The sequence below is a fragment of the Austrofundulus limnaeus genome, unplaced genomic scaffold (genome assembly GCF_001266775.1).
Source record: "Austrofundulus limnaeus strain Quisiro unplaced genomic scaffold, Austrofundulus_limnaeus-1.0 Scaffold132, whole genome shotgun sequence".
Taxonomy (NCBI): domain Eukaryota; kingdom Metazoa; phylum Chordata; class Actinopteri; order Cyprinodontiformes; family Rivulidae; genus Austrofundulus; species Austrofundulus limnaeus.
In genome coordinates this window covers 681,747-693,116 of record NW_013952534.1, presented here as the reverse complement: position 1 = coordinate 693,116, position 11,370 = coordinate 681,747, and the positions used below count along the sequence as shown (strand labels likewise).

At 42.0% G+C, this 11,370-nt stretch overlaps 3 protein-coding genes across 10 annotated transcripts in view; 2 read left to right on the top strand and 1 right to left on the bottom strand.

The window, feature by feature from the left end:
• The window catches only part of virma (vir like m6A methyltransferase associated), a gene marked incomplete at its 5' end in the record, with an annotated part of 30,039 nt that extends 24,789 nt beyond the window's left edge, over positions 1-5,250 (top strand). For 3 of the 6 annotated variants that reach the window (XM_014015625.1, XM_014015629.1, XM_014015624.1), the window contains 11 exon segments: positions 435-670; positions 769-1,018; positions 1,098-1,315; positions 1,409-1,541; positions 3,009-3,149; positions 3,224-3,378; positions 3,701-3,797; positions 3,959-4,125; positions 4,209-4,558; positions 4,650-4,799; positions 4,879-5,250. In XM_014015625.1, the coding sequence (XP_013871079.1) occupies positions 435-670; positions 769-1,018; positions 1,098-1,315; positions 1,409-1,541; positions 3,009-3,149; positions 3,224-3,378; positions 3,701-3,797; positions 3,959-4,125; positions 4,209-4,558; positions 4,650-4,799; positions 4,879-5,084 (2,103 nt within the window). In that variant the 3' untranslated portion in view covers positions 5,085-5,250. 6 annotated transcript variants of the gene reach the window in all.
• Positions 5,251-5,502: 252 nt separating this feature from the next.
• Positions 5,503-9,431, bottom strand: rnf41l (ring finger protein 41, like). 3 transcript variants are annotated; one of them, XM_014015634.1, is made up of 7 exons: positions 9,074-9,431; positions 8,711-8,955; positions 8,425-8,637; positions 8,198-8,337; positions 6,850-7,012; positions 6,659-6,779; positions 5,503-6,109 (listed from the first exon to the last, which is right to left on the bottom strand). In XM_014015634.1, exons 3-7 carry the CDS (start codon positions 8,628-8,630, stop codon positions 5,885-5,887), a joined length of 855 nt encoding a protein of 284 aa, XP_013871088.1. In that variant the 5' UTR covers positions 8,631-8,637; positions 8,711-8,955; positions 9,074-9,431; the 3' UTR covers positions 5,503-5,884. The 3 variants fall into 3 exon arrangements, with proteins under 3 accessions (XP_013871088.1, XP_013871090.1, XP_013871089.1); XM_014015636.1 differs by having other exon boundaries at positions 8,231-8,337; positions 9,074-9,230; XM_014015635.1 differs by having other exon boundaries at positions 8,711-8,868; positions 9,074-9,230.
• A 382-nt stretch (positions 9,432-9,813) lies between these two features.
• The window catches only part of rad54b (RAD54 homolog B), a 16,522-nt gene continuing 14,965 nt past the window's right edge, over positions 9,814-11,370 (top strand). The window contains exons 1-3 of the mRNA XM_014015630.1: positions 9,814-9,915; positions 10,542-10,713; positions 10,835-11,030. Coding sequence (XP_013871084.1) covers positions 10,567-10,713; positions 10,835-11,030 — 343 coding nt within the window. The 5' untranslated portion in view covers positions 9,814-9,915; positions 10,542-10,566. The remainder of the gene's footprint in view (positions 9,916-10,541; positions 10,714-10,834; positions 11,031-11,370) is intronic.

Here is an 11,370-nt window from a genome sequence, read left to right as displayed (position 1 = left end):
TTGTCCTATTCACTTAAAGAAAATAAAAACACTTTAAAATGATTTTCTTCTTATAAGTGTAAAAAATAAAATCAAAGACAAAGAAAAAACAATAGAAAAGTTTTTTTTCACCACCAGGGTTACCCCTACAGATATATCACATATTTGCAAACAAATTGACAGGAAAACTGCTACAGCAGGACTATTCTGTTCTGAGTATAAAAAAGCAAATAATTTAATCTCATGTTAGCTTTGGTCAAAGCTTTAAAGAGCTGCTGCGGAAGGACCAAAGAGCTGCATGTTGTAGACCCCTGGTTTACAGGCAACATATTTTTCCTAATTCATAAAACACTAAAATAAAATTGAGGACAGCTTTAGCTACCAGATATGGGGGACATCTGGTCACCCATCTTGCTTTCACACACACACTGATGTTCTCATCTTCAACTTCACAGGTGCTGTCGGTCCAGGATGTGGCTATAGCTTTAAACACCAGGAAGTTGTGGAGCATGCACATCCGGGCGCAGTGGAAAGTGCTTTCAGAGGTGCTGAGTTGTGTTTGCTCCACCAGCTGCCCTCCGCTCCTCACCATGCTGAGGAGGGTGTGCGTTCAGCTGGCCGACCTGTCTTCCATCACCTCAATTCTCGTCATGAAGGCTGTGTTGGAGCTGCTGCTGGAGGAGCTGCAGCCGTGAGTGTCTCACACACACACACACACACACACACACCGCCGCAGCGTTTACGGTTTTGCTGTAAACTTGACTTTAAACAGATGGTTTCTGTCTGCAGAGCGGAGGGGAAAAGTCTGTGCTTGGGCCAAGTTTTACGCCTTCTGTCTTTGATGGATGCTCTGACGTCACAAAGAGCTTGTAAGAGCGCGACGCTGCATCTTCTGTCTGGTTCCGTTTCTGGAGACGAACAACTGGCAGAATTGTTCCCTTTGCTTTTGTCCCTGTTGGTTCCTCCAACTGATCACTCCTTACAACAACAGCAATGCAGTGTTTTGGTGGGATCTATTTTACAGTCACTGTGTGACCAGGTAGGATCAGCAGAGCTCAGCAAACAAATTATTCTTCTCAAAATGAACCAGAAGCTTTAAAACATCTTGTATCCATCAGGACATATCGCTGGTGGTGCCTCCACCTGGTGAAAGCTGCGTGTCAGAAGCTGAGCAGCTGGCCAACGCACTTCCAGGTCGAGAAATGCTGTCTTCAGTCTGCAACTCTTTGTTGGAAGTTTTAGGGAATAAAGAGGGCAGCATCCCCCTCCACCTCACCTGCATCCGGACTTTAACATTCCTCACAGAGCACGACTATGGACTTTACTATCTCAAAATGTAAACCATTTTGTTTGCCCTTTTGTAAATTTTCTTTAAGTTTATCCCTTTTCTAAACTTCCGGGTTAAAACGACAGTTGGTTTTTGTTCCAGTGCTTTGAAGAAACATGGCTCAGAGCTGTGCTCGCTGCTAAAGAGGCTCGTGGTTTCTTTCAGCAAAGATTCAACAGATCTGCTGTCCTCTCTGCTCGACTTCCTCCGGCAGATCGTTCACACAGACACAATGGTGAGTGTACTTTTATACATACTGAATGCAAAAATATGTTTGCATAAATATAGATGGACATTATGTGCAATTTTAGGAAAGAACAGTTGGATCAAGTAAAAGACAAAGTTAACAAGATAAACTATGAACAGGTAAAAGAAAAACAGATAAGCATTTTTAAAAGTGAGTTTTTAATCATAACAGAGAGTTATTATTTAAAGGGGACCGAATATGCAAAATTCACTTTTTCATGCTTTTTTTTTTACTTACATATGGGTCTGTACTGCTTCTAAAAACAGTCCGAGCACCAAAACAAATGCACTCAGAGGTGTTTTTACTATAAGTAAATGTATTTTTCTGTGTCTTGAAATGACCTGCTTTCAAACACTGCTACGTGTGATGTCACAAGTCGTACTCCAGCCCACCCCAACTTGAGCCCAGCTCGTCTCCTGGTAACCCAAGCAGAGACTCCGCCCACTTCTTCACAGGACGGTTCTGCTGTTTTAGAACAGTCAAGGAGAACAGAGATGTGTGGATTAATTTTATTTTTATTTAATTTTGTTTTTATTTTTGATGGCAATGTTCTAGCAATGTTAAAGAAAGTTTGTGTAAATAATTTCACCATGAACTACTTTGGAAAAATAGTACTTTCAACTGAAAGGGAACTGAAAGTAAACTTCTGGCAGAGGGCGGAGCTAACGTAAACAAAAGGTTGGGAGGGGGTTTCCATAGCATCTTTTGCAAAGCAGCAGGTTCTGAAGAGAGCTGAAGAACAAGCAGAACTGAAATGGTGACATTTCATTATCTGAGATTAATTTCGTGAATTAAATCAAATGAACATGTTTTGTATAGCCCACGGATGGATCCTAACTTGTTCTAGGACCCCCATATTAGGCCACCTTTAAAGTTGTTTCAAATATTTTATTTAAACTACATATATACTGTATGTGTATGTATATGTGTATAGGTATGTGTATGTGTGTATGTATGTGTGTGTATGTGTATGTATATGTATGTGCATATACTGTATGTGTATGTATATACACATATACTGTATGTATATACAGTATACATATACAGTATATATATATATATATACACACACATTATATATATATATACACACATTGTTGCAAATGTTTTAATCAATTTACAGTAGCTGCCTATTTCCCCACAAACTGCTTTGTGACATAATCCTTGATTTGATGTGATGTGTCACATATTTACCTCAACTTCCTGCTTTAAATGTGTAGTTTAATTTTTATTTCTTCAAAATTTGACCAGATATTTCTTGCCTGCAGCAGCCAAAATAGCGTTGAGTTATGCATCAGTTTTCACATCATTAGTTCATTTTGCCTCCTAAAAAATCACCAGCTTTCATAAAGAGAAAAGACTAAATTTGCTCTTTTGCTTCTGTTGTTCTTGTAAAAAGATTTCTGTTTTTGCAGCTTCTCACCTGTTTGTGACTCTTATATTCTTTGTTTCCAGTCTGTCGAGGAGGGTCAGGGGTCTGGTGAGGAGACTCACGGCACTCCTCTTCGTTTGCTGACAAGTTCAGAGATGAAAACTCTGCTGCGGTGGGAGGACTCGGCATCACATCCACTGTCTACTTTAGAGAAGCTATTAACGGTACACCTCTAAACATTTTTAAAAAATGGGGCTTGATGCTGCCAAAACATTTACTTTACCTTGTGCGTGTTTAGAAATTCTGTAAAGAAGACGATTCCTTGGAGACCATGTTGGAGAATGTGATTGTTCTGAAACAGACCCTGGAAGCGTCCACAGAGGCCCCTCCTGCAGCAGAAACTGAGCCCGTCCTGCCAGCCCCCGAAACACTGGCAGCTCAGTTTAATCACAGGTTGGTCATTACTGCTTTTTTTGTTTTGTAACCTGTCTGGTTTTAAAACATTTACCCAGTATGCGTTGTGGCGTAATTAATATGTCGACGTCAGTGCAACAATATATTTTATAAAATTTCTAATAAACGGCCTATAGTATTTTTACAACCTTTATTTTACAGTTGTTGTAAATGTCAAATTATATCTAATATCTACCTCAACTCATTGAGATTCTCTTTAAAATCATACATTTCAGCCCTTAAAGCCACTAAGCTGAAGCTAAACTGGATCCATGTGAACTAAAACGAGATAAATTTAAAATAGAACTCCTTTTCTCCACAGGACGGTCTTTATTCTGTCAGAAGCATTAGATGAGCAGCTTAAAGCACTCTGGTTTTCGCCCTTCCAAACGGATGATATAGAAGCAGACCTCGACATGGTGAGTGCCTGTTTGTGAAAAAAGCTGAAGCTGTGCAAATCGGATCTACTGTGATAGAAATGATCTGAGTTTCAGACTTAAATCTCTTTCTTTCTGGACTTTACAAGGAACCAAAATTGCATTGCTGGAAATGTTTAGTTTTTTTTTTATCTTTGTTTCAGGTGAAGGTGGATCTGGTGGGACTGGCTCAGGAATGCTGTCCAGAATTGGATCTGAAGGCGGAGCTGGAGCGCTCCTTTCTGTCCGAGCCTTCGTCTCCTGGTCACACCAAGGCTCCTAAAGGTTTTCGACTTGGCAAACACAAACACGAGACGTTCATCACATCCAGGTACGGCTCAGGCCTCACCTCACTTCACGTTTACTCGTTTGAAATTCATCCGTTAAAGATGGCCTCATCTTTCTTTCCTGCAGTGGTAAATCTGACTACGTGGAACCTGCTAAAAGAGCCCACATCCTTCCCGCTCCTCGTGGTCGTGGGGGCCGAGGGGGGTTTGGACAGAACATGGCACGCCCCCACGATATTTTCCGCCTGCGCAAACAGAACACATCCCGTCCTCCCAGCATGCACGTGGATGACTTTGTCGCAGCAGAGTTTAAAGACATCGCCAACCCTCTTGGAATCATGCCCCCGAAACGTCTCCCAAAAAGCGCCCCTAAGCCCCCCACTAGAGGTCTGTTCACTGGTAACCGAGGCAGAGCTGCCTTTCACAGCCAGACTCGCTTCTTCACTCCACCACAACCTAAAGGTGTCCTGCTGTCAGGTACGCTCACTGCTCTTTATTTATTTATTTTTATTGTTGTGCTTCTTTATTTGGCCAGCAGAGGGTGACAAACATTTCCTTTTGGATTCAGTAGGTAACTACGCTCGAAGAGACGGAGGCCGCGGGTCTTCGTGGAGCGGCCAGGTTCCGGCCATCACTCACAGAGGAACCTACAGCGAACCCCGCGGAGGTCAGAGCAACTTCGCACGAGGCCCCCTGCCCTCCCGTCAGCCTCCCGCAAGTATGTGGAGTGCACACGTTCCCACACTCAGTCTTCCAGTTCGTGCTACAAACTAAACACACTAAACTAAAAGATGTAGTGTCTTTTGCTTCCACAGGTGCTTATCGACTGGCAATCCGTGATCGGATTCCGCGGGGCAGAGGAGGGACGGGGCTGTCGTGGCTCGGCGGAGGAGGAGGCGCCGGTGGCGTCGGAGGAGGAAGAGGATCTCAGGGGAGCAAATTCAGTGGTGGGGGAGGGAGCGGAGGCGGGAGGGGTAGACACGTGCGCTCCTTCACCAGGTAAATTAACCTGGGCATTGACTGCTCACGACGGCCAATGGACCAATCAGGATGTGTGTTTGCTGTCTTTATGGAAATGTGGAAGAATAACGTCATCACAGTTACTTTGTTTATGCTTTTTTTGTTTTGTTATGAGCTGTATTCATAGAATAAAGGTGGTAGTAACTGATTGTATGTTTTTAAATGGACAATGGGTAAATCTGAAATGATTCATTTACATTTAATTTAATCTCTTTTTTTTTTGTGAATGTTCGTTCACAAAAGCTACTTAATATTCTCTGAAGAAAATTTACATATAAAACTCAAAACTATGCAATGAAAGAGCAGTATATAGAAGATGATGCCAGGTTTCTTACAGAACTTTGGAGAATTTTAGCAAACATTCAACAACATTTTACGTAAGGAGCAAAAACAAGCGGCAACACAGTCACAAAATTAACTTTTAATGGAAACCTGGTACAAATTAAATCCAAATGGCGTTAGAATGTTCTGATTTAAAAAAAATTTTAACTGTAAATCTGTTGTCACCCTGTAATGATAAACTAACTTCCCTGTAATCAAAAACCAAACTCATATTTGTTTCCAAGCCCGTGTTTAAATCAGCAATTAGTTAAAGGCTCGATTCAGATGACCGTCACCTCTCGACTCTTCCTCTTGATGCGGGTCCAGAGTCAGACTCCGAGCGCTACTCTTGTGGATACCGTCTCCCAGCTGAGGTGAGGGAGGCGGACCTGCAGCTGGCATGATCTGAGCTGAGTGCAGCGACAGACAGGAGGCGAGCGACGAAGCCTCCCTCTGCTGGAGCTAGGTCGACTCGGCGCGTGCCTCCCAGCCCGATGTCTGCCGGTCCCCTCGAGGATGATCCCCGGCCGTCTGCTCAGCGGGACGCGGACTCCTGGTGGGCTGCAGGTCTCTGAGGAGCTCCAGCAGCTCCCTCTTCTCCAGCTCAGCTTCTGCCAGCTCCTGCCGCCTCAGACGCTCTGCTCCTAACAGGGCTCGCATGTCGCACATCACCCGGGATAACTGACCCTGCGCAGAATGGAAACGTGAACAAACGCATCAGATCAGGGGCGGAGCCAGAGGGGTGGTAAGTGCCACCCCAGGTGCCATCAGACATTTAGCTAGAGACTGATTTTATGACTTCCTGTTTCAGCTGGTGACACCTCAGGGGGTGACATCTAGTGGCCAGTCTGATATTAATAGAATGGAGAAATAGAATGGGTACTGCCATGTGGACGCCATTTTAATTTATGGTTCATACTTCACCAAAGTTCAGCTCAGTATGTCCAAAAATAACTGAATTATAGCCATTTGAAATTTGCTGTGGCAGCCATCTTGAATATTCAAATCAAAAGTAGTTTTCTTTATCTGTGTGCCCCCCTAAAGAAACACTTTGGCCACCTCTTGCAAAAACTGTAGCTCCGCCCCTGCATCAGACATCTCTCTGTATAATAGATGGGATTAAATCCATCAGTTTATAGAAGAATTACTTAAAAACAACAAGCTTTAAGACAAAACTATAATTACATTTTACAAAGAAATGATCCCGACGTGATGTAGCTAAAAGTAGGACGTCACCTTAAGCTCCTCCACCTCGCTCTTCAGCTGCGACTCCTTCTGCACCATGTGTCTCCTCTGCGAGTCTAGCCGAGACTCCATCTCTCGTCTCACCTCCTCCACCTTACACAGCATCTCTGTCCTGCGGCAAAAACACAGGCGATTGATGTAATAAGCAGAGTTATATTTTTGAACAACTCGCCAGAACTCACCTCATCACCTCCACCTCTGCATGCAGCTCCGCCACACAGTTGTGCTGCGATTGGTCGGTGGAGAGGAGCGTGTGGCCGCAGCCGTTGGGACACTCTCTGCTGCGGAAATTGCATTCTGACAGGTGAGCCTCCAAGCCCCGCCTCTCTACCTGCACAGGACAACCTGGGAGGAAAGAGTCACGACAGCCTAACATGATACACCCAGTTCATTCATTTATACTTAGCACAAAAAGTAAGGAACAGCTTATTTTGTTGTTGCTGTTGACACTTGTTTTGAGCCCATGCTGCCAAGATGCATTGTTACATCAAAGAAATAATCCACCAAATACAAATTTTCTTACTATTTAAAGATTTATATTTAAATATAAATATTTATTTTATTTAAATATTTCTATTTAAATAAAATAGAAATATTGAAGCTCAGTCTGTTTTTGTTTTTGCATCTAGTGAGTTATTGTCCATTTTTTAAAAACAATTTTAAAACCTCACTACAACAGATTTGTTGCCCAATTTGGGCAAAATATAAAGTGATTACTTTTTTTTTCCAGAATATGCGTTCTACTTTTCTTGGAACTGTTTCTATGTTTTCATAAAGGGCACACAAAATCAGACTTGCACAAACATGTTTCGAAAACGACGTGCATCGAAACAGTAAAGTGTAATAAAACACACTTGAAAAGTTCAATCGAATATGGAAAGTGAAACAATGAATCCAGAAATTGTAACATTTGAAAAAAAAATACATTCTTCGTTTTTACAACAAACTGTTTAAATTTGTTAATAAATGAAAAGGGGATGCAAAAATATCAACATTTGACAATCAGCCTTTTTTTACCATTTATATTATTAAATATGCAATTCAGTCTTTTAACTGGAATAAGGCACTCTTAGTACCTTTTCACTCCACATTTCATCTATTATGCCTCGTTTTTAATGAAGTCAATGAACATCTCACAGGTCACAGCAATCAGAAAGCCACACAGCATGTTGTCACTGTACCTACCACAGCTGTAACATATGTACTCTCCACCTGACAAGTTAGAGTCACACAATGAGAAAAAAACAACATATTGCGTCTCCATTCAGACTTATAAATCACTCTTTAAAGATTCATGGATTTGTCTTCTTTGTAGCTTTTATTCCCATAGCTCAACCTGGATGTGCACATGTTGCAATGTAACCATGGCTACAGATGAGCCACCTGTTGTTCACCTGCAGGTGTTAGGTTACCTGTGTTTCATCCATGAGGATGGCCATTTAATTTACGACAAATGTGATCAGAAGAAAAAAAGAAACACTTGAGATAAGTGGTTTTTACTGATCAGCATTATATTTTCGTTTATTTTACCTGTGTTAGAGCAGGAGATGAAGGCAAACTCACACTCATCCTCGTGGGTGTGGAGGTTCTCCAGGGAGCAAACCACCTCACATCCCTGCTCTGCATTCACACAACGGATCTGTAGGCGGTTTAGGTCGTTACGCATGTACCTGCTCGATAAAACGAGTGGGAAAACCCTGTCAGGTTTGTGATGCACAGGAGGAAGAAGCGGAGGGTGGGCAGAGGTCCAGACAGACCTGTAGAGGGGTTTGAGGGTGCTCACGTCCAGGGGGAGTCTGTCTTCAGGACAGGAGTGGTGATGGAGCAGCCAGCTGCTGATGCAGGCGCTGCAGTAGGTGTGTTCACAGGGAGCCTGGAGGGGGCGCTCCAGCACGTCTCGGCACACACAGCAGAGGAGACCCTCATTCACGTACCCCACAAACCTCTCCAGATCATAGCCCATCCTGAAACTACCACAGATTTTGCAGGTTATACAAGAGATTTAAACTCCATCCTGCCACAGCAGAATCACTGACAACATACCTGAAAGGTTAACTTCATCCAACTCTTCCTTCCTCTGTTGTTTTGGAGATTTCAACCTCACTTGCTCTTCAACAAATACTTTCCTCTCTCATTTTCCCTGCTGCCATCTTCCCTGGTTATCCTCTCTCTTCTCTCCATCCAGGTGAGGGTCTCGTCTCCTGCAAAGAGCCTCCCCTAATGTTAACAGTGTGTCTCCATGGGGAGGTTTCCCTTGACAACAGGGAGTCAGGATACAGGCCAGGCAGCTGTCAGAAGGGATCAGATCAGACCAATGACAGAGAAGGGAAACACTCAGTCAAACAAACAAACAAACAAACAAACAAACAAACAAACAAACACACAAACTACTGTAGTTTGTCTCACTTTCAGCTCAGGAATTGAAGCTGTGTTGCAGCACAGTCTGTACAGATCATCGCTGTTCCTCTCTCCCTCTAATGACCAGGTGTGTCTGGGGTTTTCTCCCTCTGTGTTGGTCTCTTGATGATGGATTACCATGGATTACACACTCTCCCTCTCTTTCCTTGATTGGATTAAAGAGCAGACAGCATCAAATAGGACAAAACATACTAGGATGGGAATCAAAGATCACCAGCTTTGAGTTAAGAACAGCAGTGGAAAAGGAAAAGCAGCAAAAACTCCCCTCTAAATGTAGCCAAACTGTCTCTTTAAATATACAAAACACTGACATGATCCCAGTATTAAACACCGAAACAACACAGCCTCTACCATCTCATAAGTGGTTTGAGTTGTTACTCTCAGGTTAAGTTAATTTAGAATAGTTACATGTAAACTGCGCCAAAGCAAGTGATGAAAAAAACAACTAATCTTATCTACATTGGATTATATAGTAGACTGGAGTATATTTTATAGACTGCAATAGCGTTACAACAAATTTATCTGATTGGTTGGCACGAATCACTGGGTAAGTTCGATTTGTATATACGGGGTTGGCGGCTTGCTAGACATTCAATGAATTCTGTTGAAATCATAATACGTACGTGTAAACCGGATTCAAGGAGTAAGCTGTAGTGATGTTGGAAACAAACATACCCCGTTTTTTTTGACCACGCCTTCAGGTGGGATTTAACCAATCAGGTTCCTTTAAATCGTTCAGCGGGAGAAACCGAAACGAAAGGAGAAATTAGTTGCGAGTTTGATCGAGGTTGTGATTTTAAACGGTTTTGGGAAACGTTCAACTCGTCTTGGTTAGTAATGTATAACACATTGTCTAACATGATAACACGTCCGAGCTTTGACTATTCTATTAGCGGTTTGTTTACATCGTTGCTAACCTGCTAGCTAATGACATTCAAAATCCAGCTTCCGGTTTAGCAGCTCGGTGTTTGGACCATATTTCTATCAGGTCTCGTTAAAACTGAAAAGCTTATCTATTCATACTTGGTTTGGATTATCTTGCACTAAAAGCAGATTTTTAAAAACACAGTCTGATTTGTAGTGAAAGTTCAAGAAAGGCAATTTTTTTTTTTTTTGTTTGTTTGGGAACTGGACCATTGGAACAGGTCCAGTTAAAAAAGTTACACTTATCTAAGACTGTACTATCCTTGGGTTTTAATTATACTACAACAAAAGTAGATTGTTTAAGATATAGTGTATGATTTGTGAAACATTTAACCATTTTAAAAATGACTGAAATTGCCATTCTTTAACTTTCACAAATAGTACAAAAGTTTCATGGATCTTAAACAGTCTTTTAAGATGCTCAGGCTTTGCAAAATACCTTTTTGTATTTCTCGGGTGTTTTCTGATAACATGAGTTCTGTCTTATTGTGACCAGTAAAATTAGTCTAGTATTTTTTACTTGTTCTTTTAGGTCAGAGAATCTTTCCACCAGAGGAATGCGGCGCTCAGGAGCTCCCAGTCAGCTTTTTGGCAATGCAATGAAAAAACCTCGATTTGTACCACCTGGAGCATCTGCTTCATATTTTGTCCCTGAGCCGAAGCCTCTGACCCCAAAACCTGTTTCATGCAACACATTGAATACGGCAAGTTTCTACCAAAAGTAGACCTACAATTTGATTCATATTCTATTAAATTAATAAACAAAACAATCCACATTATAACATCTCTTCTTATTGATTGATTGATTGATTGACTGCGTTGCAGATCCAGAGAACTCTTTCATCACCAGTTGTGAATAAATCAACTTTAAATGTCGAGGCCAAACCCAGCCAGACTGCTCCATCTGTTTCCAAGGCACTGGCTCGAGTTCTTGGAGCAACAGAAAGTAAAGAAAATGAATCTGAGGCAAAATATCAAAACACTGGATCAGAAGATCGCACAGAGGACAAAAATGCAGCAGGTAAGAGAATTTGTGAAGCTCAACAAATAATGAAGCATATTGTCTACAAAGCATTTCTGTCATGGATACTGTGCTGGTTCAAAAAAACTTTAACATGGAAACAGTGATGTGAAAAAAGTTTGGTGGTTGTATTCCTAGAGTCTAGAGCAGGGGTGTCAAACTGATTTTCGCTGGCAGGACACCCAGGTTGAGAACTACTGTTCTAGAGCAGTGTTTCCCAAAGTTGGGGTCGGGACCCAAAGTGGGGTCCCGAAAAATCAAGGTGGGGTCCTGAAAAGATTTTCTGAATTAATTACATTTTTGCCTTAGTTGTTACAAAGGAGTGAGGTTAGTGTATTTA